The sequence below is a fragment of the Pseudorca crassidens genome, chromosome 19 (genome assembly GCF_039906515.1).
Source record: "Pseudorca crassidens isolate mPseCra1 chromosome 19, mPseCra1.hap1, whole genome shotgun sequence".
Taxonomy (NCBI): domain Eukaryota; kingdom Metazoa; phylum Chordata; class Mammalia; order Artiodactyla; family Delphinidae; genus Pseudorca; species Pseudorca crassidens.
In genome coordinates, this window is record NC_090314.1 from 17,815,153 (window position 1) to 17,838,736 (window position 23,584).

The 23,584-nt window shown below is 60.9% G+C and overlaps 2 protein-coding genes across 11 annotated transcripts; one reads left to right on the forward strand and one right to left on the reverse strand.

The window, feature by feature from the left end:
• Nucleotides 1–3,440: 3,440 nt before the first annotated feature.
• Nucleotides 3,441–18,879, forward strand: GIT1 (GIT ArfGAP 1). 5 transcript variants are annotated; one of them, XM_067715356.1, is made up of 21 exons: nt 3,442–3,683; nt 9,211–9,344; nt 9,810–9,922; nt 10,044–10,149; nt 10,664–10,881; nt 10,967–11,061; nt 11,398–11,440; nt 12,080–12,184; nt 13,547–13,595; nt 14,065–14,137; nt 14,711–14,808; nt 15,227–15,338; nt 15,467–15,600; nt 15,707–15,859; nt 15,971–16,201; nt 16,292–16,345; nt 16,528–16,614; nt 16,734–16,807; nt 16,914–17,096; nt 17,227–17,290; nt 17,466–18,879. In XM_067715356.1, exons 1-21 carry the CDS (start codon nt 3,632–3,634, stop codon nt 17,676–17,678), a joined length of 2,391 nt encoding a protein of 796 aa, XP_067571457.1. In that variant the 5' UTR covers nt 3,442–3,631; the 3' UTR covers nt 17,679–18,879. The 5 variants fall into 5 exon arrangements, with proteins under 5 accessions (XP_067571455.1, XP_067571457.1, XP_067571458.1 ...); XM_067715357.1 differs by lacking the exon at nt 12,080–12,184 and adding an exon at nt 13,331–13,357 and having other exon boundaries at nt 3,444–3,683; XM_067715354.1 differs by lacking the exon at nt 12,080–12,184 and having other exon boundaries at nt 3,441–3,683; nt 13,331–13,595.
• Nucleotides 18,880–18,964: 85 nt separating this feature from the next.
• TP53I13 (tumor protein p53 inducible protein 13) lies at nt 18,965–23,215 on the reverse strand. Of its 6 annotated transcripts, none has more exons than XM_067715373.1 (7): nt 23,060–23,212; nt 22,799–22,867; nt 22,516–22,557; nt 20,743–20,871; nt 20,406–20,606; nt 19,740–20,295; nt 18,965–19,042 (listed from the first exon to the last, which is right to left on the reverse strand). In XM_067715373.1, exons 1-7 carry the CDS (start codon nt 23,129–23,131, stop codon nt 19,032–19,034), a joined length of 1,080 nt encoding a protein of 359 aa, XP_067571474.1. In that variant the 5' UTR covers nt 23,132–23,212; the 3' UTR covers nt 18,965–19,031. The 6 variants fall into 6 exon arrangements, with proteins under 6 accessions (XP_067571474.1, XP_067571472.1, XP_067571476.1 ...); XM_067715371.1 differs by lacking the exon at nt 18,965–19,042 and adding an exon at nt 19,290–19,653; XM_067715375.1 differs by lacking the exons at nt 18,965–19,042; nt 20,406–20,606 and adding an exon at nt 19,290–19,653 and having other exon boundaries at nt 23,060–23,215.
• Between the last annotated feature and the right edge of the window lie 369 nt (nt 23,216–23,584).

A 23,584-nucleotide genomic window follows, 5' to 3' on the forward strand; every position in this document is an offset into this window, starting at 1 on the left:
TCACTGAGAGAGTGGGGAGGGAGTCAGGCCTGGCCGGAACGGAGGCAGTATCCTGACGCCAGTTGGACTGGGGCGCACCGCCACCCGCTGGCATCTTGCCTTTTGCCGGGGAAGGAGGGGGTTACAAGGCCTTGCTCAAGCCTTAGGGGTCGCGGGAAGGTGTGGCCTTCAGGATTGAGTTTGGGTCCTAGTGGAACGTGAGCAGGATCCAGATTCCAAGAAAAGAGTGACTGATGGAAGGAATCCTGAGAAAGGTGCGGGGCGTTAGTAAGGGTCACTGGAGCAACCAGGAATCTGGCACCTGAAATATTGCGTAGGAGTCTTCCCTGCCTTCTTTCAAAATTCAACTCCATCTTCCACATTTGACGTTAGAAAGAGAATGTCTATTAAGACTGGGAGAACAGACCCCTCCCCCCATACTCTGTCCTCTGCAAGGACCAGAGTGGGGCTGGGCAGAGACAGCAGCAGGTGGCAGCTCCCCACCTCCACCCCATGTGGTCCCCTCTGGAGAGGAAGTGACTGATTCCAGAGACTAACTCCTTCCTGAATAACCCCAGGGCAGAGAAGTCTTTCCAGAAGGGTGCCTGCAGATGCCGTGATAAAAGTGGAATTGCCCTCTGGGACAGCCTATTGCAAGGGCTGGTAGGACCTGGAGTGGATAGGGATTGGGGTGTCTGAGAGAACCTGAGTTTGAATTCCTCCTTACTATCTGCCTGACCTTAAGCAGATTGCTTAAATTTCCTGGTTTCTCGGACCACTCACCTCTAAAATGTGACACTAAATACTACCTCCTCGGGTGAGCTAAGGATAGTGACTGCCCTGGAAATGGCGCATCCCTCCCCCAACCAGGCGGACTGGGACAGGTGGCGGGACCAGGCACAGAGCCTTCTTGAGCCCACCTTATAACAAGACAGGAATAAGGGATTCCATACCAGCCCTACTTAGAACAATCCAGGAAGCATTTTTGTGAGAGGTGCTAGCAAAAGTTTGCAAACTCTCCGAGCCTCTCTCAGGTTTCTTTGTGTGGTCTTCGGTCCTTCCTCCTCCACACCCTGCAGTGCCAGGCCCCGGCGGGAAAGGATGAGGGAGGAGTGGACAGCCTCGCCCCTTTCTCCAGGCTGGGAGGAGCCAGCTGGCGTCTCCCGCAGCCGGAGACCGCTGCCCACCTCCACCACGAGGGGTCAGCAGAGTGTCGTGGCTGCTGCCAGAGTTGGGGAGGAGGCTGGAGCGGAGAAGGGACGGCTAGGAGTGGCCGGGAGAATGCCTGTACATTTCCTCATTAAATTGTTTTTAGAGTCTTTTTGTGATCTCTCTTTAACTGTCCTGCTTCCTGAGGTGGCAAAGTCTCCAAAGGGAAATTCTGAAACCCTTTTATCCCTAGCCCCAGACCCAGAAGCTCGTCTGTGGCGGGGCTGGGGGCTTCGGGAACAAAGTTTGGAGAGTGGAGCCCTGCTTCGGCCACTCCCAGGTAGTCCCAGTGCCAACCAGGAGATGGGGCTAGCGGGGTGGGGGGGAACGGGGTGACTTATCCTTCCTCCCCTGAAAAGGCTTGGGGCTTAAGGAGGCGGGGAGCTCAGCCTGGATTGGTTGGGCGGGGGGGGGGGGTGCTATCCTCTGGGCAGCCGGAGTTTCTCTTTTTGCCAAGCGGCCCTGGACTCTAAACTCAGGTCGCTTTTCCTCCGGCCTGCGCGCTCCAGCTGCCACGTGCTCGAGACGCGCCCACACAGCAGAGAAACAAAGACAGCCAAGCAATGGGGTTGCCAGCAGCCGCCTCGACTTCTAATAAATGAAATTCCATAGCTGGGGGTCGATCGGGGGTGAACGGGCGGCCACAGCTCGTGGGCTGTGCGCCCAGGAAGAGCGGACAGGCCGCTCCTCCCATCGCCAGGGATGGGGCCACCAAGCCCATGGACAGACTCCTCGGTGGAGTGCAGCACAGGGCGGCTGGTGGTGTTCTCCCTCCCCCGCCGCCCCCCCCCCCCCCCCCCGCGAGGTATCTTAGCTCGCAGAAACCCTGCCAGAGGAGCTGCTGGCTATGGGGGGAGGGGGTGCCTGCAAGAAGATTTTTTTCTAAGGTGCGATTATAAATATACCTCGTGGATCGCAATCTCAAACAAACTTGTCAATCTGGGCTGCAGCGAAAGGCGATGGAGGCAGCTTTGCATATATTTCGGGTGGTGTGACTCATGAACATTACTTGTCTCCCCCAGGGAAGCAGCCTGCCACCCACAAGTCACTGCTGCTCTGGCACCGCTGGGATAAAATCAACCAACTCCTGCACCCCTGCCCAAGGACCCCCCTCCTGCTCCCTTGTTACACAGCAGGACTACATGCCGATGGGGAACCCTTCCCTAATCTGGGGAACCGTCCCTTAATCATGTCACCACTGACCTGGCCCTTGGGCCTGGGCACCCCTGCCCTCTCCTCACAGAGCTCTGGCCTTTTGCTGCTGCAGGGATGGGGGTTGGGTGCACGTGGGGCACACGTGTATGGGGGAGCATGCTCAGTCCAGGGGTGCACCCACGTGCGGCCTGCGCCTTCTCTCCCTGTCCACTCCCGCCCACCTCCAATGAGTCTCAGTGTGAAGTCCAGGAAAAAAGGCCACCACAAAAAAGGTCCCTGTATGTTATATGCACACGCCCTGGACACACACACCCCTGGTGGCTCAGAAACACCGTTGATATATACAAGACCGATGCGAAGTGGGTATTACTGCACACAGGCACAGTGGTCACTCCTCAGGAGGTCTTCAAAAAAAATTGCCCAGATTCTTTCCTCTCTGGATGAAAGCATGGAGGAGGGATAAATGTCTTTTTAGCCCGGTGGCAGGGGATACACTGCATGACCTCTGGCACCTGGGCGTCCATATTGCTGGCGGTGTGCGTAGTCAGCAAGAGTGTGACCACACATACACCTGGACACACAGGCGGACTCATGGGGGACCAGGATGCCCAACTCACCCCAAACAGAGACAGGTACCCTGAACCACAGCGGGTACCCTGAACCACAGCCCCTTGATGAGGAAGGGGAGCCCGGGCCTCCAGCTCCTTACTCTCTTCTCTGATCCCCAGGGGTCACTGCCCCCGGAAATGAAGGGGATGGGGCTGTGAGGCAAACTCACACCGTCTGGGGACAGGGGTGCGCCGGAGCCGAGGCCTGGGCCGTAGGAGGCACTGCCGGCTCTGGCCTTGCGGCGGCCGTGGCCCCTTTAAGCGCCCCCGCCCCCTCCCGCCCGCGCTCTCGGCTTCCTTTCTCCTGGAGGCGCGGCAGGCAGGGCCTGGCGGCGGGGCGGGTGTGCAGTCTGCCCCTCCCCCGGTGGGACGGGCCTGCGCCGCTTCCTGCAGGAGCGGCCGGGAGCCGCGCAGGGGGCGGAGAGAGAGAGCGGCGAGCGGCGGAGGGGCTGCGCGGGGCGGCGCGGGGCGGTGCGGGGCGGAGGGCGCCCGAGGGCGAGCGGGCGGGCGGGCACGGCGGGTTCCGGGCCAGCCTCGGGGGCGGACGGTTGGCCGGGCTCGCGGAGCCTAGCCGAGGCCTTGCCGGAGCTGGGCCGGGCTGCAGGGGCCGTCGCCGCCCGGGCCCGCCGCCCGCGCCCCCCACGCTGGCCCAGAGGGCTGCGGCCGCGTCGCCGCTGAGGATGTCCCGGAAGGGGCCGCGAGCGGAGGTGTGTGCGGACTGCAGCGCCCCGGGTAAGCGGGGCCGGGCCGGGGGCGGGACCGCTCACCGAGGCACCGCCGGGCGGGCGCCGGGGCCTGGCGGGAGCGCTTTGCGGGGCCGGAGGGCGGGGCGGGGCCGGGCCGGGGGCTGCGGCCTCCGGCCTCCGGTCTTGGCCCCCGCCCGGGCCACTGCGGAGCCGCGTCCTTGGCGGGAGGGAGGCCTGGGGGGCCGCTGTTTCCTCGCGTCCGTGGACCGGCGAGGAAGGACATTACCGGCGCCGCCTCCCACCCCTCAGTATGAGGGAGGAGGGCAGCTGGCTGACCCCCCTTCCATCTCAGTATCCAAACGGAAGCGCCAGCCTGGGGTGGCAGGAGGGCTGTGGCAGAGGCCGGCCGGGTTTAGGAGGTGGGGGCGAGTGTGGTTTTGTGTCATCTCAGTGCCACCCCCGCGTCTTGCACCTGCTGCTCGCACGGTCTGCGCGCCCGCTGGGGTGGCGGAGGGCAAGGGGCAGAGAGCTGGGCAGATGGGCCAGGGGGGCCTGGATACTGTTTCCTCGGGAGCAGATGACGGGGTGGCTACTCCTAGGACTCCCTGCCCCGGGTTCCCAAGGCTCCTCGCAGGGCCTGGTGTTCAGGGCCACCACGAGCCTGGGCATCTTCCCCCGAGGCGTCCCCAGGCCTGGTGACTGGGAGCAACGAGACAGCTTTTACTGGGTTCCAGTAAGGCCTACTTGGAAGGTGGGCTTGGCGTTACCCCAGCCTGGGCACAGACCCCTCCCCATCCCCTAGCCCAGTCTGGCCAGAAATGGGTAGGGAGCAGTGCCGAGGGGTGCCTAGATTCCTGGGATCCACCTGGCTTTCTGGCCTGCCTCTTGGCTATATTTACCGTGGTGTTTCCCTTCTCCTTCCCAGCAGAGTCAGGTCCAGGCTGATGTAAACCCCCCCCCCCCGACCTACTGAGGAAGTGAGGATCAGTGACCCAGAGAGGCTGCTCCATTCTGATGTGGGAGGACACTGCCAGTGATGGGGCTCAGCAGCTGGCCTGGGGAAAGGAAAGCCCTGGCCCTTGACCGGCTTCTTTTTAGAAAAGGCGCCATCTCCCTGGGAGACCTCTGGGCAAGCTCGGGGGAGGGTGGGGTTGTCTGTGAACCTCTGGGCACAAAATAAGTGTGAGAGAGTGGGGTGCTGTTTTGTGGGCCCGTAACTTGCAGCCACCCTTTGGACAGGACCAGGACCCCAACAGGGAACTGTGGGTGCCTGGCAGAGGCACGGTGATCTGGGTGGTTTTGACCCTGAGGCCTCCTCTTAGGGCATGTCATGGTCTAGAGGGCCTTGAAGAAACTATCTGAGACAGGGGGCGAGGGGAGGAGAGAAGGGGTGTCCCTACCCCTGATTAGTTAGAAACTCTCTCCTTACCCCAGCTGCAGGCAGGTCTGGGGATGGAAGGGCTGGGAGGAGAGCTTGCCTTCTGTCTGTCTGTCCGAGGCTGTTCTGCACCTCTGCTGGGCAGACGTAGCAGTGAGGGAGGGCAGGTAGGACTGGGAGGGGGTTGCTTAGTAAACACCTTATCAGGGAAGCCTGGATTTTGGTGTTGTCTTTGTTTCCAGCTTACTGTGTGACTCATGGCAAGACTTTCCTCACTCTGGGTCTCAGTTTCCTCAACTCTGAGGCAAAGAAGTTGGAGTAGAAATGGTTTTTGAGGACTGTTCCACCTCCAAGTCTGTGGTCCTGATTCTGGGCCAGGGGGACACTGGGCAGCATTAGCAAGGCAGTTGTCCTTTCTCTGCTGCATTTGACTGTTTGGCTGGAAGCCTCTGGATGTCCAGTGGGCATGGGCAGGAGTGGTGTGTATCTGTTGTGTTGGGGTGCCCAGCTCCCACCCCCAGTCCTCATCCCACAGAGCCATTTGTGCCCCCCTGGAATCTCCTTTTCCCCTGATCCAGAATACAGATCAGGGAGAGGCAGGTGGTGAGGTCAGGATGGTGGGGCGTGCAGGGTGCTGATGAAGTCTTGCTCATCCCCCCACCCCAGCACCTAGCATGGTGTCTGGCACATCGCAGGCATTCTTCAAGTGTCTGGATGCTTCTCAGGACCCCAGCTGACTCTTTGGGGCTACCCCACACCCTGACCCTATGATGCATGGCGTGGCATTTTCAGTTTGGGACCTGTAGCAGCCCAGGTAAGAGGCTTGAGGGAAACCAGCAGTTTGGAGCCCAGGCCCAGAGCCACCTCCTTGGTATATGCTTCCTACCCAAAGTCGTAGGCTTCTCATTGTGATAGGAGCCCTGCAGTCTCAGCCCTAGGAATGGGGTCGTGGCCTTTTTGTGGTTGGTTGATTTGCAGGGTCATGGAGGTGAAAGGTAAGATGCAGCCTGACCCAGAAGGGCCCTGTCCTCCCTCTGCTCACAGGCCTGGGCACACGGGACAAGTGTGAGTATGCTGTGAGACGGCTGGGCATAGCCTGGCTGCTCTGGCGGCTGGTGCCACCTCATTAGGCACCGTCTGTGTCCCTGCCTGCCTTGGGAATCCAGGAGAGGGCCAGGGGTCGGGGAACCCTGGAGAATGTTTTCCTGCCCCTCCACTCACCCTGCCGCACAGTCCTGGCTTCTCTGTCAGGGGCCTGCGCCTCACACCACAGGCCTTCAGGCAGCCTTCCCACTTTGGCAGCCCCAGGCACAGGCGTGAAGACCTCAAGATGCCCATCCTGCAGGCACCTGGAGTGAGCAAGGCTGGCCACCAGCTAGGGACATTTGGGAACCGGCAGGCTCATTTGTCTTCATAATGTAGATTATGGGGTGGGGTGAGCGATGGGCTTCCTCTTTTACTGAGGTATAACTTATGTACAGCAAAGTGCCTTTATCTTATTGTTCAGCCTGGTAAGTTTTTACCTGTGTATATACTTGTGTAACCACAGCTCCGATCAAGAGGTAGAGCATTCCTATCACCTTATAGGGCTTTCTTGTGTCAACGCCCCCCAGAGGCAACCGCCATTCTGACCTCTATCCCCATGGATTACTCTTGCCTGCTTTCAAGATGGTGGGCTTCTCCCTCTTGTCTAGTGAGGAAATGGTCCCTAGATAAGAAGAGGCTGGCTCCGGGCCCTGGAGGTCACCAGTGGCTTTGGGTGGTGACATGTATTCACCTTAATAGAGGCCTCCATGGGGTTGGTGCTGGTGAACATTATCCCAGGACCCCTCCTGCCACTTGCTCACACGTACCAGACGCCCCCCCACCCCACGACTGAGGCAGAAGCCCAGGGGGAAGGTTGGCAGGGTACTGAGGAGGAGACCACATCCCCTAACCCTTCTGCCCCCTACCCTTCTGCCCTGAGTTTGGTCCTGGAAGCCTATTTGGGGGCAGGAGTCCCTTAACCTTAAATTACAATAGCCATTTGACTCTCAGAAACCCTTCCTGGCCCTTTGGCTTAGGAACTGGCCTAGGTGGGCCTTGGGGGCTCCTGCTTGGGTAGGCCCAGGCCCCTTGGACATAGGGAGTAGGTAGTAAGGTGACCCATCTGTGTCATCCAGAACTGAGCTGGCACCAGTGTGCCCCAGACCAGGACAGTGTCCCCTGCCCACCCTTCCTATTTCAGGTCACCGTGGAAGAGAGGGAGAACCCCTCCCCCAGGCTGGGGGAGTGCCGAGCAGAGCCTTGGACCCCTTTCCCCAGATCCTGGTCACTGCCTCATTCAGGGGCTCACCATGTCTGGTCTGGCCCTGGATATCTGGCCGCCCTTCCCAGGTCTGGCTTCTCCGGTAGGGCCACGGGCTTGGGGTGGAGGCCTTAGAGCTGCCCATTTATGATCCTGGCCTGGGCGGCTCCCTCCTGACAGGAAACCCCACCATTTCAACAAGAGGAATTCAGGCTGCGTCATTTCCAGCTTCCTGCCTGGGCTGGCGGAGGGGGCTGGCAGGCAGACCCCTGACCCAGTGGTGTTTGGGGGTGGGGGGGAAAGGAGCTTTACATGCCTGGGGGGGCCTCACCGTTTGGGTAAAGTCAACACTAAAGTTTGCTCTAGGGCTCCCCCTCTTGGCACAGATGGCGGGTCCTTTCCTCGTGGGCCCCTCAGCCTCCGAGGAAGGTGTATGGCCGGTACCTTCTGCATCCCTCTGCCCTGTGTTGGGGGGATCCCTAAAGAAGTCCAGACCCAAAGAACTGAGCCCTCCTCCTTTCACCTCCTGTTTCCATGCCATGGAGGGGACACTCACCACGGCAGAGGTCAGGCTGTATCCTGACTCAGTTTCCTCACAGTTCTCTGGCGAACACTGGTAGAAGTCCTTGCAGGGAAGGGTATGAGAATTGCCTTCTGGTTGGAGAGGCTCTCATTACCCCAAGCCTGTCCCCTCCCCTGGTGGGGGCCGCTCTGGACAACATGAGCACTAGGGGCGAGGCAGAGAGCCAGTCCCCACCCCCTCACCCCCCGCCAGGACGGGGCTTTGTGAGACAGGCCGGGGGCCTGGGCAGAGCACAGTGTCCTGCGAGAGAGGCTCCCTGCCCCCACTCTCCAGTGGCACACAATGGCTGCTTTCTCCCCCGTGACCTTTCTGCAGCCTGAGCTGTATGCAGCTGTCTCCTCCCCCTCTCCCAAGGGGCCTGGGATGGGTGGCATCTCCCCTGCCCTGGAGAAGGACCCCAGGAGTTCCCATCCTGCTCTGGTCCCCCTTCTTGCTTCTAAAGTTCACTTCTCCCCAAGGAGTGGAGAGTGGCTCCCATGGCCCTCACCCACTTGGGGCTGCAACAGCAGCTGGTGTGGACATGGCATGGTCTCCAGCGTCTAAATGCCTGGGTTCACATCCCAGCAATCCCACTCATTAGCTGTGTGGCTTTGAATAAGCACCCTTACCTCTCTGAGACACTGCTTCCTCATTGGTAAAGCAGGGGTAGCATTTCCCACCTTGCCTGACAGTCATTAGAGGTACCGTACTTACGGCACCCAACTGGTACACAGTGGGTACTCAGTGAGTGTTAGTTCCTTTGCTCTCTCCATCCCCCTTAAGAGGGGCTCCAGCTCACCCCATCACTGGTGGTGTCAGGAGACTCGGTCATGAAAGGGGCTCTTACCTGCCAGGATGACGACAGAGGCGGGAGCCCTCAGGGGTGTGATGGGTCAGGCAGGTGAGCTAGTGGTTCTAAAAGAAGCCTGAGTGTAGGAGAAATGTGGCACTGATCCGGACACAGGAGTGCCTAGAGATGTGTGGCGTGCAGTCCTTGGGGACTTCTGCCTCCCTGGGGCCGGGCTAGGGTGGCAGCCTTGTTCCCTGGGGAAAGGCTGTGGAACTGGTCACAGTGGCTGCAGGACAGGAAGCTTTGCCCGCTGAGTAGGCCCTGGGGACCACACCTCCCCAGAGGGGCAAAGACCTGTAGGAAAGGGCTTGGCTCTGATGGGAGTCCCTCCCACCTCCAGAGCTCAGCGTCCTCATCGCTGGTCCAGCTCCCAGAGCCTTGGGGGACTGAGTGAGCAAATGTACGTGGAGTTCTAAGCGTCGTGCGGGCCCAGGGCGGTGTTCAGGAGGCCTCGCCCGTGTCTGGCTGTGGCTGACCCTTCCCCCCACCCCGGCAGACCCCGGCTGGGCCTCCATCAGCAGGGGTGTGCTGGTGTGTGACGAGTGCTGCAGTGTGCACCGGAGCCTGGGACGCCACATCTCCATCGTCAAGCACCTTCGCCACAGCGCCTGGCCCCCCACTCTGCTGCAGGTACGGGCTGTGCTGGGCCGTGCTTCCTTCCCCGTAGCGTGTGCTGAGCGCTGGCACGTTTCCCCCCCGCACCCACATACACAGCTGTCTGGATCCCGCAGCTTCCGGGGGCAGCACCCACCCAGGGCAGAACCCAATCCTGACCCTCTCCACCCGGGCGCCGGCCCACACGGAGAGGAGGCTTCCAGGACCGGAGTCACACAGACCTGGGCTCTCACCCCAGCTCTGCCACCTAGTAGCTCGGCCATGTGGTGTTGAGTTTAACGTCTCAGAGCCTTGGTGTGCCCACCATGTCACCCGAAGTGCTAAGCAGGACCCGCATCCTTGGCTGGGATGGCCTGACTGGGTAGGGGTGCAGCGGTGCCAGGCACACAGTAGGCCTTTTAGTACTGTGTCCAGCCTGGTGCTCGGAGGTGTTCCCCAGCGCGCAGTGGGCATTCTCACTCTGGCACCTCTTCCCTACAGATGGTGCACACACTCGCCAGCAACGGGGCCAACTCCATCTGGGAGCATTCCCTGCTGGACCCCGCGCAGGTGCAGAGCGGCCGGCGCAAAGCCAACCCCCAAGACAAAGTCCAGTGAGTCGGGCTCGAGGGGTGGTGGCTGAGGTTGTGCGCTCAGGGGCAGGAGCCTGGGAGGTCGCTGGGCAACTGGCCTCTCCCGCTCTGCTCCCCATTTCCTCCTGCGTGCTCCATGCAGCCCCATCAAGTCAGAGTTCATCAGAGCCAAGTACCAGATGCTGGCTTTTGTGCACAAGCTGCCCTGCCGGGACGACGACGGAGTCACCGCCAAGGACCTCAGCAAGGTTTGCGGGGCCCCACAGCGGAGGGCTGGGCCTCTCCTCTCCTCACCCACAGTGCCATCACCACTGAGCCCTAGGCCCCCAAGGCAGCCAGGTCAGGCAAGCATGGTGGGCACGGTGGAGGGACGAGATTGCGTGGTCAGGCCGCGTGTGAATAAGGCCCCTCCGCTCCCAAGTGGACACACGAGGCTAAAATTCTTCAGCTGCCGCCCGAAAGGCAGAAAACTCTGGGCAGTTTCTGAGCCTCCCAGAGCCTCGGTTTCCTTATCTGTAAAATGGGAAAGAAATAGCATCTACCACAGAGTTAACAGCTGTGGTAGGTGGTGACCGACTGCAGCTGTGATTAATTGGCATGAACTCCTAGTGGGAAGCCCTCTGTCTCCTTGACAACCTAACTTCAGCTGGGCCCCTTGGAGCTGGTAGGAGTCCCAGGCGGGCCTGGACCAGGGGCCGCTGGAGGTGGGAGGTGGGAGGGGCCCCCCCCACACCCATTTGTGGCACACTCTGCTCCTCACAGCAACTCCACTCGAGCGTGCGGACGGGAAACCTGGAGACGTGTCTGCGCCTGCTGTCCCTGGGTGCCCAGGCCAACTTCTTCCACCCAGAGAAGGGCACCACACCGCTGCATGTGGCTGCCAAGGCAGGGCAGACGCTGCAGGCCGAGCTTCTCGTAGTGTACGGGGCTGACCCTGGCTCCCCTGATGTTAACGGCCGCACACCCATTGACTATGCCAGGTGAGGGTCCGCTGAAGGGTGAGGCTCAGGTGGGTGTGGGGAGCGGGCTGCGGCTGTAGGGCTGAGCCATGCCCCCTCCCCACAGGCAGGCGGGGCACCATGAGCTGGCGGAAAGGCTAGTCGAGTGCCAGTATGAGCTCACTGACCGGTTGGCCTTCTACCTCTGTGGACGCAAGCCGGGTGAGCAGTGTGTGGGGCAGGCTTGGCTGGGCCAGGCAGGTGGGACCCAGACACACCCCAGCAGCAGGTGCCATGGTGACAAAGCCGGCTGGGGAACAACGTTGCTAGGCAACTGGCTCCTGTGAAATTGCTGCAGGCTCTGGGCTGCAGCGTGTTGGGGTAGGGAGTGGGGGTGGGCATAACTTCCAGCCAGTTCCCAGGGCTCTTGGGGGTGGCCTGCCCTCCTCCCTTCCCCTGTCGCTTCTGGGTGCCAAGCCCTGCTCGTGGCAGTGAGGTGGGCTCCCAGCTGCTAAGGCCACCCAGCACCAGTGACTTGGCATTTTTATTTTTATTCAGATCACAGGAATGGGCATTACATCATCCCACAGATGGCAGACAGGTGAGTGCCCACCTGACACCCCTTCCCAGAGGCGGCTGGATGCCCTGTGGGTGCCAGACCCCCAGAGCCGCCCCCACCCCCCAACTCTTCAGCTTTAGGGGCCTGGGACCCCCACCCCCATTCCCCTTCGGGGCTGGAGGCACAAGCATATCGCAGTCCAGTCCTCACTCCCTAATGCTGGGCCCCAAGGCAGGTAAGAGATGTTGACTCAGCACACGGCCAGCACAGCCTAACCCCCGTGGCTGTCAAGCACATGGGGTTTGAGTACCAGAAACAGCCCCCCTAGGAGCAGCGGATCACTGAGTTCTGTTCCCAGTGGCACTGACCCCAACTGTAAAATCTTTAGACAAATTTTTGCTCTTCAGTGAAAAGGTGGTGGGCCCTGGGAGTTTGACTAACTTTGGGATTCTGCCAGGCCAAAATTGGGCAGGGGCTGCGGGCCCAAGGCCAGTAGAGGTGTTTCTGCCTCTTATCCAAGAGGCCCCAGGAGCTCAGGCTCGGGGTGGGGGTGGGGGGTGGGGTGGGGGGGATGCTCACCCAGCTCACAAGATGGATGCTAGCGCCACCTGGTGGCTGCCCGCGATGGCCAAGCTGTGCCTGCTGGCCTGGATCTGGAGAGGAGGCTCCCTCCCTCTCCAGAAGCCAGTGTGGCCAGATGGGGATGGTCAGACCTGGGCACCTCGGATCCCTGAACGCCCAGATCTTCTCTCTGCTGAGACCCCAAGACACCCCGCTACTTTTCTGGTCTGATTTTGCCTGATGTGTCTGCCTGCTTGCGTGTGTGTTGTAAACGTGTTCTCAATGAAATGTTAACCGACCACCTTCCCAGTGCCAGCTGTTCTTGCTGCTGGACCCAGAGGTAACTCAGGCGTGATCCCTACCCTTAAGGAGATCACAGCCAAGAGGAGAGGCACCCTAGTCAGTTGTAGTCCATTGTGGGGAGTGCAGCAAAAGAGGCAAAGGCATAGACGTCAGAAATGCTGTGCCAGGAACTACAGGCAGACTGTGTAGCTGAAGCATGTGAGAGGCAGGGAATCCCAGGAGCAAGACTGGAAGAGAGACGGGGCAAGAGAGTGGCCGGTCCTGAGCCCCGACAAGAGCTGAGACCACCCCAAGAGCAGAGAGGTTCCAACACGGTCGTGTGGAGTCTGCTCTGCTGCTTACTGGCTGTGTGGCTTCAGGCAGGCTCCTTAATCTCTCTGAGCCTTAGTTACTGCTCCTGGAAATAAGGGTGACTTTCTTTCTGGGCTTCTGAGAGGATTAAATAAGATAGTGCCTGCAAAGCATTTAGCGTTTTTATTTCGTTTATTTTTTTGGCCGCACCGCGTGGCTTGCGGGATCTTAGTTCCCCAACCTGGGCCCCCGGCAGTGAAAGCACCGAGTCCTAACCACTGGACCACCAGGGAATTCCCTAGCATATTTTTAAGTGAGCTTTTTGTTGAAGTGTGCCATACATAACCTGTTACTATTGAAAAGTTCTTAAGGCGAGGGGTAGCGCAGCCAGATGTGTCAAAAATACCTTGGCTTCTGGGTGAATAAAGGGGTGCAGGGGCAAGACTGGAAGCGGGAAGATGGGTGAAGAAATGTTGCAAAAGACCAGGCAGGAGGATGGAATGGCAGAACCTGGGGAAAGCCTGGCTAGGGCTTGAGGCTGAGGGAGGTTGCAGGTGACCCCCAGGAGCTGCCGCTGGTGCGGTGGGTCACTGAGAGGAAGAGCGAGCCGGCCGAGGAGGGGCTGGGGGGAAGACGAGTTGGGCTTGGTACACTCTGGGTCTGGTGTGTGCACGGCGACGGGTCTGAGCTTGACGTGGGAAGGCGTTTGCTGCCCTGCTCCTGGGTAATTGCTGCCTCTGTCCTGTTCTTCCCTCTGCTGCCTTCCTCTGGACTTAGATCTCGGCAAAAGTGCATGTCTCAGAGGTATATGGTGCCTGCTCGGGGACAGGCTCTGGAGGTTTGGTGGGGCAGGGAGGCGTTTGGTGTGCAGCACCTGGGGTGTCGTCTCCCTGGGATCCCTGCATGTTTGGGAGGTCACTGGCAGGGCCCTGGCCACCGCTCACATCTGGCCCCTCCCCTCTTCCCCATCCCGTCTCCCTCCTTCGTCCACAGCCTAGACCTGTCCGAGTTGGCCAAAGCTGCCAAGAAGAAGCTGCAGGCGGTGAGTCTCCTCGGGCCCCTAAGGCTTGGAGCTGCCCTCCATCTCTGACCCGCCCCCGTCCCTGCGACGGCTGTCCCTGCGACGGCTCCCCCTTTCTCTGACCTGGTGCCCTCTTCTAAGTCTTGGACCTGCCCCTCACTCTAGTCTCCTCAGTCGCCTGTCCTCCACCTCCGCACCCCTCGCCTTTGACCCTGGCTCTGCCCTCCTAAGGCTCCCAGGGCACGAGGCGCATCTCTAGCTACCTGGGCACTAACCAGTCTGCTTTGGTCTCCCTCTGCCTCTCCCACCTCGGAGCTTGGCAGGCAGACCCCTACCCCAGTTGCCAGTTCTGAGACTGGGGGGAGGGCTGGGCGGCACAAGGGACACACAAATCGTTTTCGACATCTTCTAAGATCCTGGTGAGCTGGCTTGCTTGGCACTGGGGGGCCAGTTGATCTGACAAAGCCTGGGTCCCCGTCTCCGCCTCCAGCTCAGCAACCGGCTTTTTGAGGAACTTGCCATGGACGTGTATGACGAGGTGGATCGAAGAGAAAATGACGCTGGTGAGCCGGGAGGGGATCGAAGTCTTGGGCAGAGGGGACAGCGCGCCTGCCTGCTGGGGAGGGGCTGGGACCTGGTGTGGCTTTGGGGTCCTTTTACTGGGACTAGGAAGAGGTACCGGGGGCTGGTCTGCCCGGCAGGCCTGCACGTAAGCCCCGGCCAGCTGTGAGCCCAGCCCAGCAGGCAGAGCATGCTGAGCTGGACGCGGCCAGCCTGCTCCTCCCCCCAGCGCCCTGGACTGGGGCTCCTCTGCTCTGGCTGCCTCCCACTTTGGCTCTCTCCCCAGTCCCACTCCGCCCCCTACATCCCTTCTTCCTGGCCACAGCCAGATTCCAGCCCAAACTCCCGGTTGGCAGGGGCTGGCGGGAGGGAGTCGCCTTGTTCTGTTTGTCAGTCCCCAACCGGCCTCTCCCTGACCCAGCCTTACTTCCCCTGTCCGGAGACCACCCCTTTCTTGAACACCAACACTCGGTGGGCATGGGGAGGAGCTCGGAAGGCTGTGCTCCTCGCTTTCCCACCTCCACCCCGTGGGCCTGGCCACCGCGGACCATCCGCTCCCTGCCCCTCCCCCCCAGTGTGGCTGGCAACCCAAAACCACAGCACCCTGGTGACGGAGCGCAGTGCCGTACCCTTCCTGCCCGTTAACCCTGAATACTCAGCCACGCGGAATCAGGTGAGTGGGCTGGACCGGGGGCGGGGGGCTGGGGCGATGATCTCCCCTCCTGGGGTCACCAGCTCTATGGGTCCTGCCCTTCCTGGCAGGCTGCTGTCTGGGCCGAGTCTTCCCCACTCCTGGCTGCGGCCTCTCCCTGGCCCCGCTGGCTCTGGGATTTGGGGATGGGGAGGAGGCTGTTCTTTGGAGCATTTGGTGAGCAGCCCCCTGGGGAGGTGTTCCAGCCTCTTCCTGAGAGCTCCCCTAGGCACCCCGAATCTGTGTCATTCCCCACCCCCTGCCCTGGCCCGGCGAGCTGGTCTGGCACGTTTTAGCTGTGGTTAAGTCAACTGTCGGACGGCCTGGCTGCTTTGTCCCCATCTCTGTGTGTCAGCCCTAAGGGCTTTCTCACACCGGCCTGGCCCTTTCTGCCTCTCAGGGGCGACAGAAGTTGGCCCGCTTTAATGCCCGAGAGTTTGCCACCTTGATCATCGACATTCTCAGTGAGGCCAAGCGGAGACAGCAGGGCAAGAGCCTGAGCAGCCCCACAGGTGGGAAGGGCGTGGATGGGGGCGCGGTGGTGGGCACTGTTCCAGGATATTCTCTCTCATGGCTCCCTTCTGGGGGTGGCATGGTAGATGGGCCGTGTGAGCCCTGAGTGACAGGCCTGTGCCCTCAGACAACCTCGAGCTGTCTGTGCGGAGCCAGAGTGACCTGGACGACCAGCACGACTACGACAGCGTGGCCTCGGACGAGGACACAGACCAGGAGCCCCTGCGCAGCGCCGGTGCCACTCGGAACAACCGTGCTCGGGTCTGAGCGCTGCCCCTCCCCACGTCTCCACCAAGGCCCTGCTCCATCCTCTCGTAGCTCGGGCCTCGGGGACAAGGGGACTGACGGCTCACATCTCCTTCTGCAGAGCATGGACTCCTCAGACCTGTCGGACGGGGCCGTGACGCTGCAGGAGTACCTGGAGCTCAAGAAGGCCCTGGCTGCCTCCGAGGCAAAGGTGCAGCAGCTCATGAAAGTCAACAGCAGCTTGAGTGATGAGCTCCGGAGGCTGCAGCGGGAGGTGAGGATGGGGGCCTCCCAGGGCCCCAGTGCGGGGAGGAGTTACCCCCTCCTGGAGGTGGTGGAGCTGCCTGGACCATCCGGAGTGTCTTGACACCACTCTCATTCTCAGATCCACAAGCTGCAGGCTGAGAACTTGCAGATCCGGCAGCCGCCAGGGCCAGTGCCCACAGCCCCACTCCCCAGCGAACGAGCGGAGCACGCGCCCATGGGGCCTGGCGGGAGCACCCACCGCAGAGACCGCCAGGCCTTCTCCATGTATGAACCGGGCTCTGCCTTGAAGCCCTTTGGAGGCCCGCCTGGGGATGAACTCACCACCCGGCTCCAGCCTTTCCACAGCACCGTGAGCTGCCTACGGGCCTCGGGGTGGGGGGTGGAGACGGGGCTGGGACCACTGCAGGGCCCTCCATGACGCCCACTGTGCCACCCCCAGGAGCTGGAGGATGACGCCATCTATTCAGTGCACGTCCCTGCTGGCCTTTACCGGGTAAGCAGGGCCTGAGGGAGGTGGGTCCGTTCCCACAAATAGGTTGTGAGCCCCAGCAGGTGCCAGGCTCTATGCTGGACGCTGGGCACAGGGATGACTAGACACACATGGTCCCAGCCTCACTGCAGGGAAGCCGCATGGGGGGGAGGAGGAGACTGACTCCAGCCCTGCCTGGGTTTCAGGTCCGGAAGGGGGTGTCGGCCTCAGCTGTGCCCTTCACTCCCTCCTCCCCACTGCTGTCATGCTCCCAGGAAGGAAGCCGCCACTCGGTAATGTGCATCCCCAGGGCCAGAGAGATGGGCTGAGTGAGATGTGTGCTTGGGAGGTGATGGGCGGGGGGTCTGTGAACGTGCACCTTACCTGCCACCCCTTCCCTGTACCCCTCCAGAGCAAGCTTTCCCGCCATGGTAGCGGAGCGGACAGTGACTATGAGAACACGCAAAGTGGGGACCTGCTGCTGGGGTGAGGCACCCGGGGGAGGGGGGGTGAGTGGCCCCTGAGCGTCTGTGAGGGTGTAGGCAAGCGGCCTCATGGCTGGAATGCCTCCCTCTCTCCTCTCTAACCCCAGCCTGGAAGGGAAGAGGTTTCTAGAGCTGGGCAAGGAAGAGGACTTCCACCCGGAGTTGGAAAGCCTGGATGGAGACCTCGACCCTGGGCTTCCCAGCACAGAGGATGTCATCCTGAAGACGGAGCAGGTCACCAAGAACATTCAGGAATTACTGCGGGCTGCCCAGGAATTCAAGCATGACAGGTATGGAGGTGGGCGGAGGCTCGTATGGACTTCTGGGGTGTTGCAGAGGGTAAGAGAGGGACCAGTGTTCCACTGTCCCTGGGAACCTTCCCTGAGAGCCCTCCTAATTTACCCTCCCCTCCCCCCATAGCTTTGTGCCGTGCTCAGAAAAGATCCACTTGGCTGTGACTGAGATGGCCTCTCTCTTCCCAAAGGTACAGGGGCCAGAGAGGGGAGCAGGACTGGGCGGCACCTCAGGTGGGGCAGGGCCTCAGGGCGGGGCAGGTGTAGAGGATCTGACACTACCTGAGTGGAGCCATGGACACACTGGGCCATATCATGGCTCGTGGTTTGAAATCCAAGGCCCGACTCCCTCTGCCCTCCCTCCAGAGGCCAGCCCTGGAGCCAGTGCGCAGCTCCCTGCGGCTGCTCAACGCCAGCGCCTACCGGCTGCAGAGCGAGTGCCGGAAGACGGTGCCCCCGGAGCCCGGCGCCCCTGTGGACTTCCAGCTGCTGACTCAGCAGGTGATCCAGTGCGCCTACGACATCGCCAAGGCTGCCAAGCAGCTGGTCACCATCACCACCCGAGAGAAGAAGCAGTGACCACTCTCCCTGCACCCTCACCCGCACCCTGGGACCTCACTGGCCATGGGAGCTGGGCCACTCCAGACATTAATCCCCACCCCAACAGAGCCGCTGGCACAAGTGCCCTTAGTGCTGCCACTCTGACCTGGCAGCCAGGTGCCCTGGTGCCCGTACCCCTCAAGCCCCCAAGGATGGGGAGGTGAGGTGGCAGGAGCTTCTGTCCCCTACATTCCATGCACCTCTCCCTGTACATAGCATCCCCTCCCCCTCTAGTGTGCCGGGGCCTACAAGGCGTCACTCCCAGCCCCTTGCCCTCTAGGGCGCCCTCAGCAAAGGGTCGGGTGGGGACACTCCAAATGGGGTGGTTCCCTTACATGCACCCCACCCCCATGAGCCAGTCCAGCCCTATTGGGGGCTGAGCGGGGGCATCCCCCCTTGTACATAATACCTGTGGATGTCCCCACCCTGTAGCCACCAGCCCCCTGCTGCTCTCCTTCAATGCCAAACGGCCCCAGCCTAGGGCACAGGCCCCAACCTGTGCTCCTGGGGTCCCCAGCAGCAAACAAACACTGGAAAAGTCTTTTTTTCTCTCTCTCCTCTCTCCCACCCCTTAATTTTAACGTTGTGGTAACTGAGTGTCCCTGCGTGCCTGCGTGTGAGTGTGCGGGGCGGCAGTGCCGTTCCGGAGGCCTGGCCCGACTGGAGTTTTGTGAGGGGGGGAGGGGACCAGAGCAGCGGGACCCGTGTTGGGCGTTGGCCCCTCCCCCCCCATCCTGGGGCCAGGGACTGCCGGGTAACCAGCTGGGGTCCTGCCCTCTGCCTCCCCTCATTGTTCCCCCCACTCATACCCTTTCACTATGAACGTAAAAGGAAAACCACTTGGCTCCATCTCTCTTCCCCTCCCTTGTGGAGGGGGACTGTGCTGGTTGGGGCAGAGAACTGAGCACCTGAGCCTGGGGCTGGCTCCCCGGGGTCCCTGACTCAGCTGAGAGCCCCCTCCCTGTAACCTCTGAGAGGCCAGTGCCTGCAGTATCTGGGTCCCTGGAGCCTGGGCTGCAGTCTGGGAAGGCTGAGAGGCAGATGGCAGCGCCCACCAGCTCCTCTCCCCGTCCCGCCTCTGTCCCCGGGGGCCAGGCTCTACCTGTGTGGTGGTGGTGGTGGGCTGAGTGTCAAGATGTGTGTCATGTACATTTGTATCAAAAATAAATAAGTGACCATGTGCCCTTTCTGATGCTTAGGGAACTGTGGGAGGGATTGGGGAGGTGGCAGACGTGAAACGGAGAAAGACCAACCTGGCAAAAGTGTGAAGCAAGTGAAGACCACGACTCTTCCAGCCCCTGTACTTGAGGGAAGGGAAGCCCCTGTCATCTCTTAGAGGAGTCCTGGAAATAACAATGTTTCAGTAAATACCACCACCATCCCCACCACCTGCTCACCCCTGGTGGTGGGAGGGGTCTATCACGCTACTAAACCCCAGTGTCTGAGGCCAGGCTGGCAAGACGAGACAGGCCAGTGAGCGTCCAACTTGATACTAGAAACCCCCTACCTCAAACACGACCCAAATGGCCTAGGACAGTGCCCTGGGTGGGAGGGAGTCTGTGTGGCAGATGCACAAGCTCAACTCCAGGCTCTACTAAAATAATTTAATAAGAAAAACGGAGTTTTTGCAACGGAGGCTGAGACAGCTCCTTTTTCTCTCCTCCCTTTCCCCTTCTCCATCCCTCCCAGCAAACCACACACTAAGGACCAGCCCTTTTACAACGCTTGGGCAGGACTGCGCCATCTGGCCACCAGGGGGCGGCCCTGCGCGCGGTCCACGTGGCGCAGCCTCCCGGCGGGAGGAGTAACAGGACCTGCCACAGTGGCAGGGCTGGGGCAGGTCACTCGGAGCTGTCCCCATCCGGGCCGCTGTCCGGCGTGGGCGGGAGGAGGGGTCTCCGGCGGGAGCGCTTGACCCGGCGAGGGGGCATCTGCAGCCTCCGCTTCAGCACCGCTATGGGCAGGGTGGGGAACTGTCAAGGGCAGGGAAGCCATCGGGAGCGGGGCGGGGCGGGGCAGGTGAGGAGGGGAGCTTCTCACCAGCCACTGTGTCCTGGCTGTCCACTGTGGGCTCCCAGTAGATGCTCTCCCCACGCCTGAAGTTTCGGTGCAGCCGCGTGCAGAGCGTGGCCAGGGTGAGCAGCACCAACAGGAAGGTCAGGGCCATGGCAGCCCAGGCGGCCTCCTCCGTGCGCGGGGTGGGGCCCCGGGCTGCCCGCGGAGGCGCTGCTGCCCGAGCAGCCGGGGAAGCCTGACTCGGACAGGCACAGGCCCCTGGGCTGCTTTGCCCTTTGGGCACCTGAGCCTCTAGCCTGGAGCTGACACTGCTTCCAGGCCCCCCAGGCAGCAGTGGGCCAGTGGGCACAGATGGGGCATTATCCCTTGCACCCTGGGGTCCCAACACAGGCTGCTTGGCCTCCATGCTCCGTGGGGAAACAGAGCGGAACCTCAGGGCTGAGGGGGTGGGCTGGAGACCAAGGGCAGCCCGCAGCCCACGCCTCTTGGCACCACTAGGGAAGAGCTGCCTAGGCCCTCTAGATGCCACCTCTACGCCTGGGGGCCTCCAGCTCCGCAGAGTAAAGGCCAAAGCCGTGGCCTAGGAGGAGAAGAGACAGCAGTCACCCTTTCCCTGCCCAGATTACCCAATGACACCACCACCCTGGGCCACCAACCCAATGACCATCAAGCCTGGCCAGCACCCCTCACCTGCACACACCCTCTCCGGCACAGCCTCCCTCTGCCCGGTGTTGGCACCAAGGGATAGGGCCCAGAAAAACTGTCAGAGCGAAACCATGCTTTCTCCTTCTTTTGCTTCCGCCGCCTCCTCCTCTTCAGCCAGTGGGCAGCCCAGGCTGGCTCTACCCATGCCATCTCCAGTGCCACCCCCCATGCTGCCAGTACCAGGGGCTATGAAAGGAGGTAACTGTTAGAGCTAAGACAAAGATGGGGAGCAAGCAAGAGGAGGCCCTGAATTCCCCTTGCCCTGCACGTGGGGCTGCAGCCCCTGCCAGTGCCAGACAACCACCTTTCAGCAACCACTCACCCGATCCTGGGTGAGGCTGGAGTCAGGGGCCAGTAAGGGCTGGGCCATGCAAATGTGGGCCAGGAAGGCAAGCTGGAGCTTCAGCCAGGGGTGGGCACAGGGATGGTAGAGGAAGCTGACATCCTCAGCCTGGAGGAAAGGCATGGAGACATCAAGCCAGGTCCCTCCCTAAGAATCCCAAGTTCTCCCATCCTGGGGGGCCAACTTAAAGGGACTCCCAGGATGGCCAGATGACCCTTCCACCTTCAGGGCTCAGGAAAGGACAAAGGGCCCTGGATACTGGCATGCACCCCCTCTTGCCTCTGAGCATTCCTTTCATCCCTCCTCTCCATGCACTGCCACCCCTCAAAGCTCACAACTTCTGTGACAGCATGCGTGGTTAACCCTGCCAGACTCAGACCACACTCTTTAGCTGTATTTCTCTGGACCTGCCACGGTGGCTCTACAGGTTCCCGGTCTAGACTGTAAGCACCCCCCAAATAGAGACCAGCTCTTCTATGTATTGCCCCATCTATATATTCAATCTCATCTCCCCAACGCATCCAAATACAGGGCACAAAGGCAGCAGGTGCACAATCTCAGGATGGAAACACTTCATCAGTTATGAATTATTCTTTGATTGAGCTGACCTAACGCTCAGCACTTGTGCCAGATGCTGTAGGAGATGCCAAAAGAGAACTCCTGGACTCTGCTTGCAGGGAATGCAAAGGAAACTCAGGGGAACAGAACTAATGCAAATGAAAGCGCAAACTAATAAAACTCAAAGTGATTAGTTGTTAAATTACAAGAGATAGGTTATAAGCATTACACAAATTTGGAGAAGGTGATGAATAAATAAGGGCTAATATGATCAGGCAAGGTCTCAAGAGAGAGCTGACTCCTATGCTGGGTTTTGAAGATGGATGGGGATGGATGGCAGGAGGGCAGGGAGCTGCCCCCTTCAAGTCAGGATACGCCAGGTGTTGAGGGGAATAAGCAGGTGCAAAAGTACAGGGGTGGGAATAAGCCTCGAACTCATACGTGTGGTGAGCAGACCAACAAAACGAGAGGAACCAAAGATGTGGGGAGGTTGGATGAGGTTTACTTAACGAGGTAGAGCCTGAAAAACAAGACAGGGGAGTATGGCCATGATAAGGCGAGAAATAAGGAGCCACTGGTTTCTGAACAGTGGAATGAAAGGGCTGTTTGGGAAAAGGAATCAGGTGGGTGGCATGAGCTCTTTTGGCCTGGAGCTATTACAAGGATCAAAAAAATAGATATTTCAGAAGGAAAATCAAAGGGACAGAGAAGCTATCCAACCACTGGCAATGAAAATAGGCAGCCACACAAGGTGAACCCACAGTTTGGTTGGTAACCTGAGGTACACACACTCCTTACAGCTTCCTATTTTCCAAAGTGCTGTCCCACACTATTTGTTAACTCCTCATGGGGAGGGACGTTACTAATAACCTCTCTTACAGAAAAATGAGGCCCAGAGAAGTCAGGAGACTTCCAAAGTCACACAGCAGAGCTGGAGCACAGGTTGTTTTTTCCTACTACCCTCAGAGTTTCCCTTGCAGCCTCCTGCCCACACAGCCAGCTACTCAACAGGATGCCTGACAAGCACTGCAGAGGACCAAGGCCTGTGGCTCACTGTCCTGGGACTAAGAACATTGCCTCTTACTGGGGGGAGTGGTAAAGAATGGAGCTGGTGAGCAGAAAAGGTGGAGAAAGCCTGCGAGGAGCTCGCTGTTTCCAGTGCAGACACTGAGGATGCCTCCTGCTTGTACTTACCTGCCGTGGACTCACCCGTGTGTAGGTCACTCTTGGCGACACCTATACAGGGGGAGAGAAGAGAGCTTAGAGCCCATGGGGGACTCTGGGTGGGGTGGGGTGGGGAGAGAACAGCAGGCCCGTGCCGTCACATTGGAATGGAGACGTTGGTGGCTTGAGGGCCGGAGGAACCGGCAGAAGTGCTCAGAGGGTGGCTGTGGAAGGTGCCGCGAGGCCAGGGCGGGACTGGGCTGCCCCTTCACACTCCTCTCTCCCACTCTCCCACCGCCCTCCAGGCACCCACCTGTGGGGGCAGAGGCCACAGGCCCTCGGGACAACGGGCTCCCGCCTCCTCCGCCGGCTCAGCCACCACCTGTGGGTTCAAGGCGCAGAAGAGCTCGGGCGTTTGGCCTCGGCGCGGGCTCTGCCCTCTCCCTCCCAGGCCCAGCCCTCCAAGGGGAGAACTCCTAGTCCCCTCTCCGCGCGCCACTCCTTCCAGCACGAACTTTTGGCAAAGCGCTTTGAGATCCCGGGCCGAAGCCTTCTCGGGAGCGGGTCGCCTTACCTCACTGGGACCCAGGAGCCCCGCCAGGGACGCCAGGAGCAGCAGTTGGGGCGGAGGCGGAGGAGGCGCCATCCCGGCCCGCCCCAGCACTGCCCGCAGCCCAGAAAGCCAGGGAGCGCGCGCCGCCTGGCCCTGCCCCCGCGCACCCACGCCGCCCGCGTGCCCACGTAGACCCCGGGCTCGCGCGCGCCGTCCCGCCCCGACCCCAGACCGCGCGCCGCGACTCTCCAGGCTCGCGCGCCCCTCCCCTCGCCTCGCCTCGCCCCGCCCCAGTGCCCGCCCACAGCCTGGGACAGTGCGCGCAAGCGTCCTCAACCCCAAGCCGGAAAAATTGCTCGGAAGCCGGTCTTCTGCGCGCAGCGCTGCGAGGCAGGCGGGACCACCTCCTTCGCCCGGGCACTCGTCTCAGCGGGTCTCCGCGGCCTGCAGGGAGCAGCTGCAGCTCCTGGGTGGATCTTGGAGCGGGGAGGAGGGCGGGAATTGGGATTCCACTGTGAACTGGGTGGCCCAGGAGGGGAGACGGGT

Excerpts from the sequence above, each read along its gene's own strand:
- GIT1 (XM_067715354.1), top strand. The coding sequence starts at position 3,632 with ATGTCCCGGAAGGGGCCGCGAGCGGAGGTGTGTGCGGACTGCAGCGCC. Across the intron at positions 3,684-9,210 it reads TGCGGACTGCAGCGCCCCGG|ACCCCGGCTGGGCCTCCATC; the intron begins GTAAGCGGGGCC and ends CCACCCCGGCAG. Across the intron at positions 16,615-16,733 it reads AGGAAGGAAGCCGCCACTCG|AGCAAGCTTTCCCGCCATGG; the intron begins GTAATGTGCATC and ends GTACCCCTCCAG.
- TP53I13 (XM_067715371.1), bottom strand. The coding sequence starts at position 23,131 with ATGGCGCCTCCTCCGCCTCCGCCCCAACTGCTGCTCCTGGCGTCCCTG. Across the intron at positions 22,558-22,798 it reads TGTGGCCTCTGCCCCCACAG|GTGTCGCCAAGAGTGACCTA; the intron begins GTGGGTGCCTGG and ends CCCCCTGTATAG. Across the intron at positions 20,872-22,515 it reads CACGGGTGAGTCCACGGCAG|GCTGAGGATGTCAGCTTCCT; the intron begins GTAAGTACAAGC and ends CCTTTCCTCCAG.